This window comes from Lepisma saccharinum, chromosome 7, assembly GCF_977018435.1.
Source record: "Lepisma saccharinum chromosome 7, izLepSacc3.1, whole genome shotgun sequence".
Taxonomy (NCBI): Eukaryota; Metazoa; Arthropoda; class Insecta; order Zygentoma; family Lepismatidae; genus Lepisma; species Lepisma saccharinum.
The window spans coordinates 93,617,163-93,640,525 of record NC_139235.1 but is presented as its reverse complement, the minus strand read 5'-3'; the positions used below and the strand labels follow the sequence as shown (position 1 = coordinate 93,640,525).

General features: G+C 37.9%; 1 protein-coding gene across 1 annotated transcript in view; it reads right to left on the bottom strand.

Annotated features, from left to right (window-relative positions):
* Ube4A (Ubiquitination factor E4A) overlaps positions 1–23,021 on the bottom strand; it is a 53,818-nt gene extending 30,797 nt beyond the window's left edge. Inside the window, exons 1-3 of the mRNA XM_083125657.1 lie at positions 22,569–23,021; positions 10,916–13,043; positions 5,447–5,592 (exon numbers count right to left, since the gene is read on the bottom strand). Of these exons, the coding sequence (XP_082981783.1) occupies positions 5,447–5,592; positions 10,916–13,039 (2,270 nt within the window). The 5' untranslated portion in view covers positions 13,040–13,043; positions 22,569–23,021. The remainder of the gene's footprint in view (positions 1–5,446; positions 5,593–10,915; positions 13,044–22,568) is intronic.
* Positions 23,022–23,363: the final 342 nt, after the last annotated feature.

The window sequence follows — 23,363 nt, the reverse complement described above, 5'->3', positions numbered from 1 at the left end:
ATTTCTTCAGCTGGGGTTATCTTTACGAGCATGAACAGCCCAAGATCGCACAGTACTGATATCTACACAGTCATCCCCATAAAATGCCCTCAGTCTCAGATGAATGTCAATTTCTAGCACATTTTCTGCGTTTAAAAACTCGATCACTGCACGCTACTTCAGGTGCTCCACCGACATTGCATGGTTACATGCTGACATTTTCCTCGCAATAGTTCAGCACCCCCTTGCGATAGAAGGTTGAAACCTTCAATGGAGAACCGGGAAAGTCTTGTAAGTGCAATGTATGGTTGCTCAAAATCCAAAATGCGTTTACAAGGTAACAAAGAAAATAAAAACATATGAAGCGTTACTTTTCAGCACGCCCTCGTATATATATACTTTATTGTAGATCCATTTCAGGATTGTAATGTTGTTCATTGACATTCCAAATTACAGTTTGCAGAATTTCAACACAAAATGTTAATAAGAAATTAAATTAGGCATGCCATATTTAATGCAAAATGTTGAATTTTTCACGAGTTTTGTATCTCCTAAACCAATTAAATCTCAAACTCAAAATTTTTACTGAAGTTACTTATCCTGAAGTACTGTATTGTGTACAAATTTCAGATTTTTAAACAACTGCCCACCAGAGATATTTAACCCTGAACTTGGACTTTTTTAACAAAAAGTACATGTTTATGACCCTGTAGAAAAACAAATATTAAAGTCTCAAGCTTCAAATAATTTTGACGTACTCTATTGGTACACAGGTACTTGCGCAAAAAAATTCAAGTGTCAAGCAAACTGCCTTCCCCCTCAAAAAAATGTCTGAAAATGTCATTTTGAGCGATTAAAATACACAATTTTAACCTTAAAATTTATTATGAAGGAATAATATTTAGAAAATTACACAGAAATATAATTGTAGCCTATAATGTGCTTAACATCACAGATTTTGTCTCATTGTCGTAGGACTTACCAGAGCTGAGAAAAAAAAGTTGCCGCTGTTGCTTACGAATGGAGAAAATGACGCGCGCCATGATGAAAAAATGCCCGCCATCTTCAAATCGGTGATAGTAAAAATAAAATAAGAGTGGTTCTGAACTGTCAATATATGAGGCTCACACCACTCAAAAAATAAACTTTTTTAAAAATGGTCAAGCAACCAGCTGGTATGATTTCATATGGATTGACCCTTTGTAATGTAATGTTCTGCGACACCAAGAAAAGCAGTGCCATTCTCACGGAATTCGAGCATTCACCTCTTGTCGCATGGGATGCATATCAGCTGTATTTGTTGGGTGAGAAATAACAGAAAATAACTTCCTGAGCACTGCAAATCCATAACATAATTTTGATCTCGCTTTCTACTATTACAGAATAAATAAGGTGGTTAAAGAGTGAAAGCTTTCGGATGCTAAACACAGTGGAGGGAGAAGGGTTGGAGACATTGTTTACACAAGAGGATATTCTCATCTTGGTCCACATAGCAACAGGTGACCCAATTAATAAGTATGATGTCATTCACTCTTGATCAACATAGCAATAGCTTTACGACCTACAACTAAGAAAGCCATTTCTTGAACCTGGACTGTTCTGAGCATTATGTATGAGATATAATTGTTTGTCACTTTTCCCTATCAAAAACCAGGGTGTGTATTATACACGCACGTGCATTATACACACATAAATATGGTACATGCACTGGTTATGCACAAGTTTAAGAAGAACACTGACATACTATTATACACTGCCATTTAATTTTTAAGACTTGTGTCGACTAGCATTTTCTTTCGTTTGTTTCAAGTAGTTCCAGAACTTCCCTACTGATTTTTGGTCAACACCTACATTTTAAGTTGTATCGCCACGTTGGTCTAGTCAGTAGGGCATCTCACTGCCTCGTGGGAGACCCAGGTTCGATTCTCGGATTGGGTGATCTAAAGTCGGAATTTTTCCAGTCTTGTGCCTACATAAAGCAGCTCTGGTTCACCCAGCCTCAAATCAATGAGTACCTTGGAGAGGGGGGGGGGGTGTAAAGACAGCTGGAGCCTGGTGCTGATCACATCCTCTCAAAATGGCTGAGATCACTCTACCTGCACGTCCCCTAAATGTGCCTTCACAGTGCTATATGAATGGGGATCTTTACCTTTTTTTATCGCCAGGACCATTTACAACAAAGGAAAGAATATTAACCAAGATGGCATTGTAAGAATGTAACTGCAGTATTAAAACAGAATGTAACTGCAGTATTAAAACAGAACTGTATAGCATTCTTTGAACATACAATGTTAAGATTACCTAGTAGTGTAGTGTAGTGATCATATGCTAATGATTTATCAAAGCAATCATCATGAACTATGCTAAAATATATCCATTTTCATCATTGGGCAAACATTAATGTAAATAAGAACTTTAGTTTCTTTAGTAATTATAAATGATTTAATTTCCTCAACATTTCACTGTAGTACATACACAGAAACATCTTTCCCGAGAGCCAAGAATACAATGAAATATAATGTCAATTACAACAATAAGAGGCAAACAGTGTTTCTAAAACCAAGTACAAAATAGCAAGCATTTGTAAGCAGTCAGTAAAAAATTCTTAATTGTTGTACTTGAATTTCTCAACTAAAGGCCTTCCTGATGGCACAGTGGTTGTGTCGTCGCCTTGTAATCAAGAGGTCCTGGATTCAATACCCAGTGGAGGCACATAGTGGTTCTTTTAACTGCAGGTCCAGTCCCGATTAGCCTTACTGTGCATAAAGTGGACTAAAAGAATATACATGTTCCTCTACAGATACCAGTATTATATATTTTTATAAAAAATATCCTGTCTTGCCCTTTTAATTGTTATAACATTGTTGCCAATAATCTTTCGTAAATGATATTATTGACATGTTATTCTTAGCTCATGAGAAAGAAACACATAAAGCGACCAAAACATTGAGCAACTTAAATAATTTGACCACTAAAGAATCAATTTTTTTAAAAAAATATGACTGTGTCTAGACCTACCATTGGCGAACATTTAAAACTATTTGAAGGGCTCGGGTGTAAAACATGGTAAGAAACAAAATGCAGGTTTCGAGATATTGAAAGTTGATGTTTCAAAAAAATCTGATTTAAAAATTAAAATAAATTTCTAAATTATTTACAGCAAATATGATTCACTTGTATGTTTACTATCATACAAACATGATATTTCATCCCAATTATTTTTTTCGGTGGTGCTACATGCGATTTGTTTGAGGGTTGTTCAAGGAATTGTCGTAGTTACCATGCTTTACATGCAACGATATTATCAAAATGAGTGATCAGATACCGCTTTAATCAAGCTAACTTGTGATGTCAGTTCAATAATGATATCTTGAGATTAGACTTTTTATAGCAACCATAACGATTTGCAAGACACAAATGAAAGCCTTTAATAATAATTTTATTCAATAAACTATAACCTGAGCTACTTGTTGTAATAAGTTTTTGCTTTCCTATGTCTATGACTGAAATGAACACCATCAGAAAAGTAGATTTCATCATTTTATCACGTTAGTATTTAAAAAAATAAGTTCTGAATGCTTGTGATTAAAAATAACTTCCTTATATCTATATGGAGATCAATATTCATAAAAAAATGTTTATATATGAGCAGTTCTTCAGGTTCACATATCTACTTCACACACACAGAAGCTCTATATATTACCTCAGCATGCCAAGCAGAATGCGATTCACAAGCCTCCCTTGATACACGCTGTGTTACATAGACTATTCAAATTGCATACAATGGCAATATTATATTTTTGTGTCAATAAGCAATTTATACATAAAATAGGGATGGCCTCTTTTTTTTTCGAAAAATTGGAAATCTAAAAATCATTTTATCGAAAATGAAAAGTGGAAGTACGAAAAGTTTTTCGAAAAACGAAAAACAATTTTGTTTTTCGTAAAATGATTTTTTTTAAAAAACGAAAAACGACTTTTATTCGAAACACGAATTTCTTTTTCGAAAAACGACTTTTTTTCTTCGAAAAACTATTTTTTTCCCTTTCAGAAAACGATTTTTTTTAAAAAAAACTATTTTTTTTCTTCGAAAAACAAAAAAACGAAAAATTTCATTTTCGAAAATCGAAAAACAATTTTTTCAAAAAGATCATCCCTACTTTAAATCTCTATCTTCAAGATAACAATTACCGGCCCCCGTGGTGGAGTGGTTAGGAAATCACGCTACGATGCCAGGAACCCCGGGTTCGTATCTTGGCCTGCGCATGGATATTTTTGAGTGCTTATTCATCAATTTCATCATATCATCACTCATCTCCATCTTTGCAAATAAGCCAAAAGTGACAAAAGACAAAGTAAAATAAATCAAATCAATGAAGACAAAATTATGACCTTATAACTTTCTGTTGTATTTTTCTTTAACTTGACATGTTTGTAAAGAATGATTTCAAATGTACACAGAGTTTAAGTTTTTAATAGTTTTCACTGATATTTAGCTCTTATGGATTAAAATAGTTATAATTTCGATCCAAGAAGAAGACATATTTGCAATATCAACAATAAAATAATTTGCTTTCATCAAAGTCACACATATCATTAATACGAAAGTTAATTAAATTACAAATAAGTTATTAGGTCCACAATAAAAATATTATAACTTTTAAAATGCACATTACAGATTTATGAAATAAATATTTTATAAAAAACTAAACTGTTCCAAATAATTGATATGATTCAGATCAAATTACACATTCTTTAAGTGTAATACATTTTTGACGTTGCTTGTAAGGCATGGTATCTTTAAGCAGCCTTAAATGCGCATATCCAATTAAAAATCAAACGAATTTCTATGTGACTACAGTTATTTATATGGAGTAGAAGAAAAAGTATGTGCTTCTCTACTAGATCGCAGTTCACATCCAGGTACGAGAGTAAAATTTATTTCGAAACTGCCATTATGAGCACTGCTGCATGTAAACAATGGTATCTACAGTAGATACCATGTTTTACATGATATAGAATGTACGTGGCCATGCACAGTTTTAGTCGCATTTTTTTTATTGGCAACCTCTTCATTCTGCTCATTCTTATTCGGTGGTACATATTCCGGATCATTATGGGAATCATATACACTTTCTAACTCGTTCTCATCTTTGCTGTTGCCTCAATACTCGCGAACTTTCTGAGATATGTTGCAATTCAGTAACAGCCGTTCCGCCGCCATCTTTGCTACTTACCATACTTTACATGAAACAACTGGTAAATATCATAACTTTCAGCACGTCTAGCTCTGTCATCTGTTGATGAAACTAAACACTACGAGTACGATTCAACTCCATTTACGATGGACTACACGATGCACATTGTAACTCCAAAATGACCAAAATGTCACTTACCATGTTTTACACCCGAGCCCTTCATTTATAATTCCATGCTCACACCAGAACAAAAAAGTGCAATATCTTACTTAAAGCAGTTCCTATGTTCCTTGATATTCCACAAGTAGTCCATGACAACATACATGGGACGTCTGTAGTTGAACTTCTGCTCAAACTCAACGCTCTGGCCAGTCATTTCTATGCTCACAAACACATGCAGCAAACTGGTGACGATCTGCAGACAAAAAAAAGTAGAAAAAATTATTATTAAAATTTAAGTATTATTTTACAATACCGGACACTTCCCCAATTTCTTCCATATTTCACATACTCAATAATTTAGGGCTCCTAATCACGAATCTGCAGTTAAAATTTGGCGCTCACGTGTGGAACTTGTAAAATAACATGTACAAATTGTAAAATAACCTTGTCAATTAGTCTTACACCCCTCGAATGATGCTCGGGTAGTCCCACGAACCATGCACGGGTAGCCCCACGAACCATGCACACTTGGGCTCCTTAGGTTAGGCTAACATAGTTAAAATTTGGGGTCGTAGTAATATCAGGAATATATATTTCGTTCTTTAAGTATTCGAAACACAAAATCTTGCAATAAACATTGGTTTTCTTGAGAAATCGAGGGTGTCTGTTGCGATCACGGACCCGCTTATTTTGCCAAGTTATAGACGTGAGTGCCAAATTTTAACTCCAGATTCGTGATTAGGAAGCCTAAATTATTGAGTATGCAAAATATGGAAGAAATTGGGAAGTGCCCGGTATTGTAAAATCGCTCCAAAATTTATACACACACATACATATACAAGGTGTCTCCAGAATAAGACTCACACTTTTATAAAATGTTGCCATAATTCACGAAATAAAGATAAATGCGTATTCATTCAGCTTTAGCCATACTTAAGAGGGTGTGACTTTTTGCTATGTATTTGGAGAGGATCCTCCATCACGTAACACCATCAAGACATGAATAAAACAGTTTCTGCCCATTAATTGATGGATCTGCTTTATTTTACTTCGCTTCTTGTGCCACATTTGGCTAATTTGCGAAGATGGGAATGAGTGATGACATGATGAAATTTATGAATGGACACTCACAAACATCCATTACCAGGCTGGGATTTCAAGATAGGAGAGGAAGAGATGAAGGCCTTGTTCGTTGATGACTGAGTAATATGGGGAAACAGGAAAGAAGTACAGAGACAGCTGATAGTTAGAATGAGGAAATCAGAGGAGCAGGAATGCAATTCATTGCAGAAAAGAGCGAGGTGCTAATAACAACAAGAAACAGCCAGAAATGTACCAAGAATATAGATGGACACGGAAGAGTTGAGGGTAGCGGAGAGTTTCAAAAAACTAGGAAGCATAATTGAGAGAAGTGGAAGAATAGATGAGGAGGTAAACAGAAGAGGACAAATGGATGGTGGACTCTATCAAAGCGTTCAAAGATTAATATGGAACAGGGATGTACCAATGAAATGCAAGAAGGTAATATATAACACATACTATGTGCCAATAATTAAGTACGGAGCTGACTTGGACAATGACAGAGACAAAAGAAAGATGCAGACAGAGATGAAATTTTTAAGGAGTATATTGGGGAAGACTAGAAGGGATAGAATAAGGAATGAGGAGATCCCACAGGCAGTGGGAGTTGTGAAGCTTCAGGACAGAATAGATCAGGCACAAATGAGATGGTTCGGACACATGAAGAGGATGGATGCAGAAAGACCGACAGTAAGAGCTTACAATGCACAAGGAGTGGGAATAAGGCCAATGGGGAGACCAAGATTGGAACACCGTGGAAAGAGAGGAGTGGTGGAAGACGAGGAAAAATGTGAGGCTTGACTTCTAGGCCAACCCCGCCAGAGGCAGGAAACAGCGAAGGATGATGATGATCTCCTAACCCAGATATCCAAGAATATTTAAAAATTGCATCTTTTGTAAGAGCCACATGAGGAACAAATGTAGCAAATTTGAAGGAAACCTGAGACGGTGGGTTCAATGATTTGACAGCAACATGGTCAGCACCTACAAGCACAAATATGATGCCAAGAACACCAAACTCAACCTCCCTAACATTCTCATGTAAGCATGCTGAAAAAACCTTTCTGCACAGAAAACACACAAAGTATGTGTTTATACATGTACAGAATTCAAGTAGAAATACAGGTGCAACATGGTGATATTGGAATTATACAATCGGAACATGAGATAAAAGCTGGAATATACTTGCTGCTCAGAGTACGGACAAATGGAAGACTTGTATTACTGTTTTACGTCGAACAATGTAAAAAAAAAAAAAGTTACTTATTTCAGTTGAGACTGTTGAGTGCAAGTTCTTCAGAATCACGAAATGCGGAGGTAAAAACTAGGATGACCATACATCCCGTTTTGCCTGGGACAGTCCCATTTCAGAGGCGTGTCTCGGTTGTCCCATCCATATTATTAGAAAGCCACCATTTGTCCCATTTTATAAGGTGCAAGTCTATATTTGAGAGAAGACATTTCATGCTAAAAAAAACAAACAGATTGTATTGTTTTATGTGTGTTCCGTTATTTGTAGAGCAGTGAATAAGCATGGCCCAGAAGCGTACATGCAGTTTCAATACGTAATTGCAGCAAGAATTTAAAGTTCCTGCGTCTTGACACAAAAAAACACCTCCTTTTATATCTAAGGTAAGATTTTTGGGGATATTTATAAATGGTTGGTGAAGAATAAAGCTGCTCTCAAGAAGATTGGCATTACTCAATTTCAGCATAGGACTAACATCAAAGGTTGATAAGAATGGATCAGAAATACTGTGTAAGTTGTAGCGAGATTATAATAATTAATACATTTTGACAATTTCAAGTAATAATAATATGTTAATTATAACAATACTTTTATAATTAGGCCTCACCGATTTGTCAGGGGTGGGAGTAAACTGATCTTCTTGGGGTGTCCCGTGTTTGGGTCAAAACAGTTTGGTCACCCTAGTAAAAACACAATTCTATAGAAGTCACTAGCAAAACTGTGTAATTCACAAACTAATCAATGTAACATAAATAAACAACTTATATTAAAAATGCATTGTATAAGGTATGCCCAAATGAAAAGGAGACTGCTGTTTCGTCTGCTGTTTCCTCAGTTGGCGAGAGTGGTTTTGCGCGGACGGGTGCATTATGGATTCCTCCAGATCAGTGCAGAGAGCTGTAATTCAGTTTCTTTGAGCAGAAGACGAGCATGCTTCACAAATTTATTGCAGGATGAAGGACCTCTACTCATCGACTGGCGGTACTGTAACTCGTTGCTGAGGCTTAAACAGGCCATCAAAAACAAGCGCAGAGGTAAGCTCTCGAAGGGGATAGTGCTGTTCCAGGACAACGCTAGGCCACATGTGGCCAAGAAGACCCTCGACCTGCTGAGAACATTTCAATGGAAAGTCCTCACACATCCTCCATAAAGCCCCGATATTTCCCCATGTGACTCCCATATCTTCGGCCCCTTAAAACAATCACTCAAAAGTCAACGGTTCACCTGTGACAAGGAAGGTAGAACACCGTGGAAAACTGGATCCGTAAGCAACCCAGGAGTTTCTATACTGAAGCCATCCACTCCCTTTCTACGCACTGGGATCAGTGCATCAATATCAATGACAATTATGTGTAGGTATCACATTACACATTAATTGTAATTCACATATTATGTAGTGCAAATATTCTGTAATATAATACTCTTTAGATATAACCGTAGACTCCTTTTCATACATACCTTATACATGTCCTTTTCTATCTAGAAGGACGATACAGATAGACACATGGGAAAAAGATACACCCGAAACTGAAGATAGATAAAATATAACAGACAGGTCTGGCATGCAGCGATGACAACAGTTCATGTCTGGTGCACAGAATCAGTCAGAATACGACAGAGACCTTTTACAACTGATGCTTAAGGTTCAGCTGGCACCACCAAATCCATTTTCGAAACTTCCTCCTTTCGAAAAACCTTTCATATTCCAAATTCTGGGCCCTCCCCGTCGTCACCTTATAATCAAGGGGTCCCGGGTTCAATACCCGGTTGAGGCACATAGTGGTTCGGATCCCACTTTAAACTGTAGGTCCAGTCCCGATTAGCCTTACTGTGCATAAAGTGGACTTAAAACACCAACTGAAACCAATATTCCAAATTCTGAAAAATTACATCTGCTTTGGATTCCCTTTAAAGCATTTAAATCTTTGTATTGTTTGCTTTCCCTATCATCTACATATTTGCATTTGTATAATAGCCTAACGGGTAACAGTTCGATCTCAGCAGAACGGATTTCTTCATTTTTACAGAAGAAACTACTTGCGGAAATGAGTTTCTGTAGCATTCTAAAAGTTCGTGACGGTATTTTCTTCCATCATGTAATCTATTCGGCCGGGAATTCATGTATTTTTGATTGAAGAAAAATATCTCTCCGATGCACAATTACCGTTGCTTGTATTTGCTTCCTCTACGTGAACAGGATGTTCCCTGCATTTCATGACATAACCCCCTGTCAGTGTTTCCAACCACGCCGTTGTTTTGCAAGAAGTGATGGTAATGTAAGTTGATTTTTTTTTTTAAAGCTGTATCGCATTGTTTTTCGAACAAAATTTTAACTACCTAGGTATGCTTGCCTAACTGAACCTAATCTAACCTTGCCGGAAATGGTTCGTGGGGCTATCTGTAAATGGTTTTTGGGGCTATCCGTCAATGGTTTGTGGGGCTATTCAGGTATTTTTCGGTTACGAAGTTTGGAAACACTGAATACCCACATGATCCACCACGCAACTCAAGCTGTGCCCGCCATATTGTGTGTTACGCAAGCGAAAAAAGGAAGAACAATAATTACTCTTAATGTGAAAAATTGAAATTATTTTCATGAAAAAAGCAAAATTACACCTTAAAGAATCTTTCGCAATGCAGAATAGGTAAGTACGAATGTAAAAAATGACTAAATAAACGAGTGAGAGGTGTTCTGCCGACATCGAATAGGTACCGCCTAACGTACCATGAAACTATTGTGAACGTCTACACAACAGTGAAAGCAAACCACTTTTTTAGATTACGAATAACATAGCGGTTTCTTTGAAAATGGCTTTGCTGACATCGACCAAAGGCCCAGCCAAGCCTTAATGACAATTGGCACTTGAAAACTGTTGCTTAATGACTAGTAAAAAGGTATAAATGGTAGTTGTTGGATGAATTAGGGAGAGCGTAGACTTCATCAATGAAAGTAAAATTCTCTTCTGTGCATCAAACAGTGACACAAGGGATGTGGAGGAAGGATATCACACATTCTTAATCTCTGCTATAGTGCAGGTGATGAACCTCAAAGGGTATTGTTTGAGAAAATGCACGTGTAACCGTCCACCACAGAATCTAAGCTAGATCTCCCTTGTGGTAGTCAGGCATGCTACCAGCTGAACCATCAAGACTCGTCCATGCATATTACCACATTTTAAACTATTTACTCAAAATTTCCAGGTTTTCTATGAAAATATAGATGTAGATTACTCAATGTATGACTTACCTGCTTCCTATGAATGTGTTCCTTAAACAATCGCTCACGGAATACATTCATCAAAGGGTTTGGATTTAGGACTGGCTGCTCCTCTTTCACTTGCGGCAACAAGGACTCCAAACACTCAGCCAAGCGTGCACGCAAATGCGGATTTTGCATCCTCTTCGTCGACCCCATGAAAGCCAACACCAGGGTAAGCATCGGGTTCAGGAACACAAACCCATTTTCTTCCAGTGTCCTGGGGTTGAAACGGCGCACAAACTGAAGGAACTCTGCAATATTTTCGAACAAAAACTCTGGAATGGACTTCAACGTCGATGGCACATCCTGGGGTAATGGGAATTTTACAACAGAGAAAGCTTTGGGGCAGAAATTAGTCCTGGAAGGATCAGGTGGGTTGTCAATGTCCATTATCACTTGCAAGAGCCACACTGCGGTTATCAAATGAAGCTGAGACATTAACTGAAGGGACCGAGGTTCTAGCAAGGCAGCCCGGATCGACAGGTACTTCGTCATTTCTGTTTCCATTCTTTGACGAATAGTTTCCACAACTTCAGCATGGCCGCCACCCTGATTCTGAGCTTCCTGAAAGACTCTCTGTATCCTCGCCAGGTCTTGATTCAGCTTAACTAGCTTCTCGTGTATAACCCTGAAACCAATGTCCAGGGACTTGTGAGTCAGAAAGAAGCATTCGGTAACAAAATTAAAGTTGGCTGAGCAAACCCTGCTTTCATTCTCTCCCATAGGGAGCAAGCAGGTTTCTTTCGGAAGCTCTTTCATGTGAACACTTCTAGTTTTAGCTTCCTCTTCATTAGACACAACAGCGGCACAGTACGTTGGGTCAATCTTCAAAAGTTTCTGATCATCTGGATTCAAACAAAACGGTCTGCAAAATCGCAGCAATATTGCACTTAAATTAAGAATAAAGCCATCCGAAACGTGCATAAAATTCATCCCACCTTCAACATGAGCGTTCCACAGCTTGCCCCGAGCTGCGTTTGCATGGAGACAATCTGCAAACCACTGGAGCATTCTATGTCGTACGTCTGCAGAACATCTCACAATTTGATGGAATACCTTGTATGCATTTTCCTGAATGTTCGACAGCACAACATTCACATTGTTCTCTATAACAGAATTTAGTTGAAGTGGTTTGTCAAAGAACTCGTAAGGCCCCCTTTCAGATTTTGGCAAACACGATATATTGAGAATGCTACCAAGCAATGTATCACCATATGCTTTCCCCAGTTTAGTGTTCTTAGGCGTGCTGTGCGATATTAGAACATCTATGAGAGATTTATTGCCCGAAAACATGTGCAGCATGTTAAAATATGATGGGTCAACTGTGAACAAATTACACTGACATATTTTACCTCTCAGTATATCTAGAACAGGAAAAAAAGCATCATTTAATGCATCCAAAGCATTTTCACCTTCATCGACTGTAAGTTCATGTACAATGTCCCTCAAGAAAAGTTCTAGGCTTGTAATTGAATAATCACGATTTGTAAACAAGTCAAATGTTCTCTCGTAAACGTTCCTGGTTTCGAACAGTTCAGGTTGCCTCAAAGCAGTAGAAAAGTTCCTTACGACAAAACCAATCATGTTCTGCAACTCCACCTGATAATCTTTGGCACTTGCTTTCAGGTCGGTCAATTTCTCGTAACACACGTAGAGGTAGACGGCAACATCCGTTTGCACAGCATGTTCACTTATGTTCTTACCGGAAGATGCGTTCACGAGATAATCTCGTGGGTTCTCCAGAAGCAGCCTTTCGAAAAGAGCTTGTTCTAGCGTTTCCATGTCAATCCAATTTTGAGGTTGCAATGTGGATGACAATTCCTCGAGATGTACCAACGGCCGAGTATTAACTCGGTTGCTGTTTCTGTCAAGAGTGAAATTGAACACATCCTCCACGATTTGATTCACGTCTGCTATTTCCTTTGCTCTTATGCTTACGCTTTTCCCACTTAGCTTCAGATCACCTTTCTCGTGTTCTGCAGCTGGAGACTTCTCATTTGTTCTTTGATCCCCTTGAGGAAAGGGTGTTGTTCCTTGGTCATCTGAGAACTGACCTGCCTGGGCAGAAGATGAGAAGAGGGCTGCAAATGGATTTTTGTCCAAGTTGTCCATCACACTGCAATAAATAAAACATATCTACCCTAAGTAGTAGAACTACCAATTTCCTGTACACAATCGTTAAGATCCAATTAACTTTTCACACAATAAATTTTACAGGGCTCACATTAACAACAAATATTTGATCATGGCTTCAATTGCGATTGCAGAAGTAAGTTTGAACTTCAGATAAACTACACTCTGTAAAAAAAAATAGCATCACTGTATTCTTATTACGAATGTTGACAATTTTGAGTTTCGCATGCATGCATCTTTCCTGCACAACTTGAAATCAATTGATTGAAGCATTGGCCTGGTATCACTGCGTAGTGTGGTGTTATTATTTTGTTGATTTAGTGTTTGGAGTGTCCGCTAGAGGGTGTTGCAATCAGTTACTGCTGCAAGGCTTTGTAATCAATTGTCAGGAATCTGTAAAACGATTGTTAGTAGTGCAACTTGTGACATGTTTTATGTTGCAAACTACATGTTCATTATTGACAGTTTGGATACGTTATCAAATTTGTGAAGTGTTCTGGTGGTGTGTAGTGTATTTGAGCGTGTTTTCTCGAAAAAAAAAAATGGGCAGAAAGTGTGACATTTCACCACGTAAGCGAGGAACGGTTCTTGCTTTGCTATGGATGGTCATTCTCAGAGAGAAATTTGTCTACAACTTCAAATGCATCAATCCACAGTTAGCCGCTGCCTGCAAAAGCAACAAGAACATGGAAAATCATCACTGAGAAGTCACTGTGGCAGAAAGAAAAAGACATCACCTCGACTGGATCATATGATAAAGGAGTGGGACTGAAGAACAGAGGAATGAGTTCACGCCAAATTGCACATAAACTTCAAAATGAGGTGGGAGTTAATCTTACTCATGCTACTGTAGTATCCCGACTAAAGAAACAGGGTGTTTCTAAACATGTCCCACGTAAAAAACCCAGACTAACTGACGTACATGCAAAAGCTAGACGTGAGTTTGTCACACGTTATGGCGCATGGAATGATACAGTTTGGGAACATGTGATATTTTCTGATGAAAAACGATTTAAATTGCTGGGGAATGACAACTCAGTTAAACTGTGGATGCTGAAGGGAGAAGAACTTGCAAAATCTTGTATTTTAGAAACTCAAAAGTTTTGTGGCAGTGTTATGATTTGGGCTTGTTTCTCTTCAAAAGGGATTGGTAGGATGCATATTTGCACAGGGACCCTTAAGGCTGATCAATATCTGGAAATCCTGAATCGGAAAGTTCTACAAACTGCAGGAGATCATTTTTCTGGACAGAATTTGGACTTCTTAATTTTTCAACAAGATAATGCAATCTGTCACAGTGCTCAGGTGGTGAATAACTGGTTTCATGATATGAATATTGAAAGACTTTGGTGGCCGCCCAACTCTCCAGACATGAATCCTATAGAAAACCTGTGGGCTATGATGTGCAAAAAACTTGGTAATCAGACGTACAGGTCAAAAGAGGAACTTATGGCAGCAATTGTACATGTTTGGAATGAAATTGAGGTCGGATATTGTCAAAATCTCATTCATAGCATGCCTCGAAGGTTGGAAGCACTTAGGAAGGCCAGGGGTGGCCACACTAAGTACTAGTCAATGTATTTACTTACTATCATTACAAATTGACATATCATGATGCATTTAAATCCTTTGTTCAATCTATATACTTGTAAAAATTGTCTTTGTGCGAAAACGTTCCACAAGTTATATTTGCAATAATTTTGTTATTAGTTCTGTAAATTGCATTATGTACGTAACTATGACTTAAATAATAAAAATATATTGTACAGATATAGTGTTTTATATAATTGTTAGGAAAACAAATCGACAAGTCGAATTAAATCAATAAAACAACTAATAATTCACGAGCGAAATGCTGACGACCAAAAATAATGAAGTGATGCTAATTTTTTTTTACAGAGTGTAATTGGATTATGTATATCGTGAAGAGTAGGTTGCACACGTGATCATGCTCATAAGTTGCCATTGGCTGAAGTATCTATCCTTATCACACATGAAAAGTTTATGCATACACGCATACACACAGGCAATCAAGAAAGTGTAGAAATGCAAAGGCAACAAGACCTAACAATTCTATCCTACTCAAAACATATAGAAAGCAGTGGCATATTCTCCATATTTACCATAAGTAAACAAACTTTTTTTCAGATATATATATATATATATATATATATATATATATATATATACACATTTAGCTTAAAGATATGGGTAATTGTTCATTATAAATTATGCATGCTCTAAGAACAAGAATCTCTAAACCAGAATATAAGTATTAATTTAAAGACTGATTTGTGTACATTTATCATTCTCCATCGTGACCTTGTGATGAATGGGTTTCCTCTCCAATTGTATGTAGAGAGGGCGAGGGAGCTGAAGAAAAACTGGGCACATAGCGATTACAAAAAAATGGCTTCAGTTGTCAGTTCCATTGTTTCAAATAGCGTTGGTGGGAGAACACTGAGTACTTTAGTATTATACGGACTACCTCATTTGAGTTAGGTTAGTTTGTAAACTAATACAGTGTTCCTATTATGTCCATAAGTGTTTCTTTTGCTTTCCCAGAAAACAGACAGTCTGTAATGAGGTGGTCCGTATTATTATTGCATTTTCATTGTTGACAATTTCAGTGTAAAATGGCCACCTGTGCTGTATCTGTAATTTTCTCAATAAATAAATAATACTAAAGTACCGAACACTGCTTGTTCCTTCATGCTTTATGTGCTGCGTTTGGCAGAGGCAGTGTTGCCACATGAGGAAAAATTTCCCTTGGTATAGGGAAATCCCATTTCAGGTAAAATGAGAAATTTCATGAAAAATATGGAAATTGCCTGAAATTTTGAAGTGGTCGAACTCACGAGGTGTGGCAGAAAAGTAATGAGACTGGCAACACTGCACACAAATCGACAACGCTGCTGCCTTCCCCTGCTGTTGACTCAGTACAAGTTAAAACTTGCTACAGTAGCTATGCGATTGTCGAGAGCATCTGAAGTGTGTTCTGTTTGTGAAGTGTTACAAAAATGGACTGGTAAAAAGTTTGAGCAACGTTTTGCCATCAAATTTTGTGTAAAGCTTAGCGAATCCGCTACTGTGACTTATAAAAAGTTGCAAAGGGATTATGGAGAACATTCCCTATCCAGGGCACGAGTCCTTTTTAGAAGGCCGTGAACAAGTGGAAGACGAACCTCGTGCGGGAAGATCTTCAGCCTTAAAAATGGATGATGATGTGGAAAGAGTGAGGTCTCTTGTTAGGTCAGATCATCGATTGACGTTGAGGATGATCAGCAGAGAGTTACATTTTAACCAGTTTACCGTCAATCAAATTTTAGCACTTGAATGCTACACCAGGACAATGCTCAATGTGACACAGCAGTCTCCATCAATGAATTTTTGGCAGAGAAAAGCATTCCTGTGGTACCTCAGGCCCCGTATTCACCGGATCTCAGTCCCTGGGACTTCTTTCTATTCCCCCGGCTGAAAAACTACTTGAAAGGGTGCCATTTTGGTACTTTAGATAATATCCAGAATAGCGTAACCGACGAGCTGAAGGGTATTCCAGCAAAAGCCTTCCAGCACTGCTAGGAACAATGGAAATGATGCCTCCGTCACTGTGTAGCCGTCCAAGGGAACTATTTTGAAGGGGATAACCTTGATTTGTGCACATAATAATATTCATGGTGAAAAGAAAATTAGTCTCATTACTTTTCTGCCACACCTCGTATGTACAATAAATATCAATTGTTGAGGTAATTCATAAATTTTCAGAATATGCCACTGGTAAACAGTAACATCCTAAAGCATGTAGGAACATAATTATAATGGCAAGAGCACCAAACCTGATCTGTATAACCCACTCAAGTAAGGATATAAAAGGATGGGAAAAAATAATTACACACAAGAAAATCATAACCTGATCTGACAACTTGATCAGTACATGCTTATGAACATGAAAAGCCTACTGGAATTATGTAACTGCATCTTAGTCAAATATTTGTTCAAACTTTATCTTTAATCCAGAAAAAATCCTTGATATCATCTGACATCCACTTTCTCTCAGAATGGAAATTTTTACTCTGGAGTAGCAGGAAAAAAAAGATCAGGCTGACTACTTTCCCCAGGTGGTGAACCTAGGTTTGGTGCAATATTCACCAGGTCTCATGACTCGTCACTGTGTGGGGATTTTTTGTAGACCACACATGTTCTCTGGAAAGGCACAGTGGTTCAGTTCTCATTTGCCTATCTGTGCATAAAGTGGAGTTAAAACAAAAAAAAAAAAGCATACATGTTTTCTTGTACGATGCGTCTTTCTTTTTACACTGCTTGTTAGGGCCCAAGTTCCTTATGTTTTATTGCGATTTCATCATGCTACGAATGCAATTTTAACTTGGTTTGATTTCGATTTACTTCTGTTTACACATATTGCGGAGTTTTAGCGATTACTTAAGATGTTGTTCAATATATGATTTCATAGTTAGGTTAGACAGGCCAGGCTTGTTTTCTTAGCATTAAAATAAAGTCCCTAAATGCATTCTACTAAGGTTCCGATTTACTTCTACATTAATTTTCACTAGTCTACAATACTTACAGTCGCTTGTCAAAGGAAAGTACATTGTCCATGGGAAGCATGCATGCTTGCTAAGGTACTTTTTAAGTTGTTTTTTTTCAACATAAATAACTTTTTTTGAAATCCAAATAGTGCTCATTACTTTAGAGAATGTTCAAATTTAGTGTAGCAATGATTGCCAAAATTCTACAATAATTAGTATTCGTGCTACGAGAATTTGAAAAAAATTATAAAGCAATCAGACCATTACCGTTGTTAGGTTACATTTTTTTAAAAAAAAAATAATCAGTAAGAAATGTCCGTACTGTGCAGGGCCAGCAATCAGCTTAACTGCTCTCTCTAATAATAATAATAATAATCTCTTTATCCATGCATTATGGTTAGTGAGAGTGATTTGACTGGGGTGGGGCAGTCAGCATGCCTGGCATTGTTGATATGGATTGAAGCCAATGACCCTCTGAGTGCATGGAATATGTGATATACATACTAAACATTAAAACTTGTTAGTCATCACTAGGGCTGTTGAGGAAAAATCCTTCTTTTTCATAGTGTCCGAATACGAGGCCCAACATAATATATGTTTATTTTGGGTCATTGTAGGCCAGAAAAAGGTGGGTTTTATTTGTCCTTTTTTTGGCTTGTTGGTCCTTTTTTAGCCTTTTTAAAGGTCTTAACGGCTTTCTTTGCAACTTCACTTTCATTCGACTACGTTTTTACTGCCCATTATCAATTCGAATCATCATCAGTTCACCACCTCAAACATCCTTTCTGTAGTAAAGAAATAAAAAAAAAGAAAGAAATACATATATTTGAACCATCCCTGAAACGAGAGAAAAACATTTTTGGACGACTGAAGCAGGTACGGTACAAGATCCTTTAAACGTAACTTGTCTGGAAGGTCGCGCTGTAAGTGGCAACTTTCTCTTGTTTTCAAGCTTTCAGCTTTTTCGCACAGTGCGTTCCATACCACCAGCATTTTGTATTTTTTTATTCATTAAATATGTAATTAAAACTGAAGTTATTAATTAATTTGGATCACATTTATACGTCCTTGTTTCCGTTTTTAGGTCTTTTTATAGGCCTTTTTTTTTGGCAATTGATAGGTGTTCAACTTCCGAGCCCTAGTCATCACCTTGTAATCAGGGTTCCAGAGTTGAATGCCTGACGGAGGCCAACAGTGATTTTGCCTCCACTTTTAAACTTTACGCCCAGTTCCAATTAGCCTATCTGTACACAAAGTGGACATACACACACAAAATCAATTAAAATTAGCTACTATTCATGGAGTGTTAAAATTAAGGCTATTCTCAGTTTAATTATACATTATTGGTGATGTAAAAGGTAATCCTTTTTCCCTTCAATGTATTACTGAAAATGTAGCTCATACGAGATATCTTATATTCCTTTCTCACAATATGGTGACAGCGCTAGATAATATCCTTTCATTGCCCCCAGATGGATGCCCCATATTTTCATTACAGAACTGGCAACTCTACACACATTCATTTTAATTAGGACTTAACTAGGAATGTCACTTGCAGCAGTGAAAGCATAATTTTAGGAAGTGCAAAGGCAAATTTAACATTAAAAATTATCATCAACCAAGCCCTTGCGAAAATATTTAGGGTATATTGTGAAAAATTGGGGAAAGGGTGTTATACAGTAAGTACCATGCTTGTTCGTCCAGGCTGTATACAGAGGTTGTTCGCTTTATATCTGACCATTGTTGATACGGAGCTGCCACCTGGCGTATCATGCTGGAACTATGGGTCTGCTGGCGGGAGCAGTGTTGTGTCTGACCTTGTAGGTGCGTGAGTGTTGGTAGTGAATGTTATCAAATGGCACCGAAAATAAACCGGTATGAGAGGGTTACGTAATGGCCCTTTTCTATGCTAAGTTCATGCTAAGTTTTCATACGTACACATTGTGAAACAGTGTCGGGAGAATGGGTTAACACTTGGGGTGACTACTGCGAAAGCTATTGTGGCCCGTTACACACAACAGACCCACGAAAACCACCAGGAGAAGGGCTGCAAGCAAAGTGTCACCTGTAGTGAGAAGGGGGATCCATCGATTGGCGTGCCAAGAAAATCCCCCGATTCAACGTGATATGGTCCACAGATTTCACCTCGCACCATCAACTGTGAACAAAACAATTCGCAAGCGCCTCAGGTTGAAGTGTGTGCGGAAGGCCCATGCACACTACCTTCTACCACGTCACATTGCCGAACGTAAGACGAACTGCAGAAAACTGTATGAAACGTACCTGGCAGGTTCCAAATGGAAGAAAGTTGTCACAATGGATGAATCATATGTCCATCTCACTGCTGGTGGTCACATTTGGGCGATCACATACCGTGACATTGACGGCAAGGGGCGCAGCAACTTTGTTCGTCAGTGCAAGGAAAGTTTCCCTTGTGGCTTTATGGTTGTGACGGGATTCGGATATGAGGGTAAGTTGATGATACGCAAGGTGGACAAAAACGTGAAGGTGAATGCCAGATACTTCCAAGACTCCATTCTGACGCCTATCGGAGAGACATCCCACAATTGTATGGAATGGATGCGAACCAGGTGATGATTCATATGGACAAGGCTTCGAGTCATACCGCCAGAACATCACTACGTTTTTATCAGGAAATGGCAGAGAAATTAGGAATTCGTATCATTCCATTTGAAGACATTCCTGTAAAAAGGCCAGATGCCAGTCCAATGGATTTTTGCGCATTTCGACTGTTGAAACGACGTCTTTAACATCGCTGCCCACGCACCCTGGATGGTCTATGGAAAGCTTGCAGGAAGGAGTGGGACAGAATTCCCATGCTTGTCCTGCACTGGAGCTTTCTGCAATGGAAACTGCAATGCCGGGCGATAGTCCACAATGCTGGGGGTCCAATAGAACATGATTGGTGGCGGCGGCACGGTATCTCTTAAGGTGAGTACCTGTCAAGAATGGTTGGATATAAAGCGAACAACCTTCTGTACATTGTATGAAACCCCTCTGTGCGTGTTCAGTTGGGAGGACCTTCGAAAAGGTTATTTGTACACAAGATGCGAGATGCAGTAATTGTACTGGATGGAGAGTATTATAAATCTTTTGAGGTTGTATGATGTATGTACCTTTCTTGTTCGTACACACGAGTCACTTAGTGCCCATGTCACGTCTTTATGTGCAGCACACTGCATTCTTGTACTTACAGCTTCAGTTGCAGGTCTGTGTAATCACTCTGTCACCGTTCAACCACCCTGCCAGCGTAATGGGGAAGTGAAAGGAGCTTTGCTCTGACCTTAAAGGTGTGATAGTGAATTTTGCTCTTAAAGTCATTAGTGAACAAATTGCAGGAACGACTGAAGATGACCGGACCCATCTCCGATTCTCTTCATATTTGGCATACCCACTAATTGAGACCTCCTAATTACGAATCTGAAGTTAAAAGTTGTCGGAAACGTCTAGAAATTGCAAAATAAGCTAAAATAAAGCGTTAGTTTTCGGAATGGAAACGGTCGATTTTTGCGAAATTTTTTGTTTCACAAGCAAATATATATATTCCTGATACTACCTCAACACCAAATTTTAACTATGTTTGCCTAACCTAACCACACGTCAACGGTTTGCAATTATTTTGCAATTTCTAGATCCTGATACTACCATGACACGAAATTTTAACTATGTTTGCCTAATCTAACCGAAATTAACCTAACCACACGTCAATGGTTCGTGGGGCTAGCACCAATGGTTCGCAATTATTTTGCAATTTCTAGACGTTTCCGACAAATTTTAACTTCAGATTCGTCATTAGCAGGCCTCAATTAGTAAGTACAGTAGAGCGTCGATTATCCGAACGTTGGTCAACTGAACGACCGCTTAACCGAACTGTGTACTCGCTCACTTTCAGATATCTGTAATGAAAAAAGTACATGACTTAGCTGCTCGTAAGCTTGCTTAGACAGACCAAAATAAAGGATTTTTTTTAAACGTTAATTTTGTGTACTGTGTGTATTGTTCATGCAAAATGCGTATGTAATATGTACATACTTTTGTTTAATAAACTGTACCACATACTATATATTCCTACTAAAGTTGCCTTTGTACGTTACTTTGTAATACATACTTAAAGAGATGCCTGTTTTTATGAATAAATTTACTGTACAGTACTTCTTTTTGGCAAATAAACATGTACAGTTCGATTATCCGAACAAACCAGTTTTCCGAACACCCATGTCCCCCAATTACTTCAGATAATCGACGCTCTACTGTATGTCAAATATGAAGAAAATCGGAGAGGGGTCCGGTCATCTTCAGTCATACCAAATCACATTCTATTGTGCAGTACACAGTAAATAAATTCAAGTATGAGGGTTCAACAAAGAATCAGCCAAGAAGTAGCGAGAAAATGCTAATCAAAAGAGAGGAGTGTTGCTTGGCGAGACAAAATAAGGCATATCCAAAATTAAGTGATTCTGAAATTGAGATCACGGGTAGAAAATGCAACAAGAGAAATAGAGCAATTCAACCGTACATCGTGCATTGTACAGATAGGGATATAATGGAAGAATGCAAAAAACAATGTGCGTAAAGAACAGGAGTTCTGGGACAATGAATGTCATCTCCTCCGGTGCGACCAAAATAAACTTTCTCGGATCAGTTGGTGTCTACAGGGTGTGGAGGAAGGCGAATGAAGATAGCAATGTACCATTCTTGTGAGCAAGACTTTTTTGTTTTCTAGCGGTGTACTTTATCATTTCACTTTCCAACTACCTCTCTACGGATAAGACTGGTACATACTGTAGATGTGCATTTTAATTTAACATGCTTTAGTATAAAAACTAGGTTCGGTTTTTTTTGGTATGTCAACTTAAAATCTGTGTTATTTATTGCAGCTCGTCTTGTGAAATGTAAAGTTTTAAGCAGCCTATTTGCTGGTAAACATCAAATTTACTTACGTAAAATATATAACGTTGTTTCCAAAATGAACAAATCACTTTTTAAATTCAGTTTTTGAACTTAAAAACCCCTTTTACATCTGTTCAACAATTCGATGTTCCGTTTTGAATAAACTTGATTTCCTTAGTTTCCACTACTCATCATAAAAACGTCATTCATTCATACGATGAAAGTACACGTAATACTTTGTTAGGAACTTCCGCAAAACAGTAGAATTTCACACATAAATATTAGTCTTGTAACTTCTGTGGTTCCAAACCATCTTGTTACTTTTGGAAAAACAGTACATTCTTCATTGAATCATATCTGCACAAACGCTTCTGTTTATAAAACCTTGTTCCAAAATATAATTTTCTTGCGAATTTCGCAAGTTGCCTTGGGACTCACTTATCACACAAGACACTAGCAACATTGTAATCTGACATCATCACCAATCTAAATGCTTTCACTGTTAAGGATTAATGCCTTCGTTGTTAGGTTAGGCGTATTACGTTCAGATTTCATAGCATAATAATACAGTTTCAGTATGTTTATGCTTAGAAACTAAACCTAACGTAACAATGACTGCTTTTTAAAGCTGACGTCACACACAAAGGTATGATCTTGTGCAATAAGTGAGACCTAATTGGGCTAAGCATATTTGTTCGACGCTTTTACACACACATTATATATTCCGTATGAGGGGCCACCCTGTACAGTGAGATTCATGAGTATTACCGTGCAAATTGACCATGACTATATTCATTAATTTTTATCTTGCATCCGATTGTGTTTTTAAGCGATGGATTTTTATG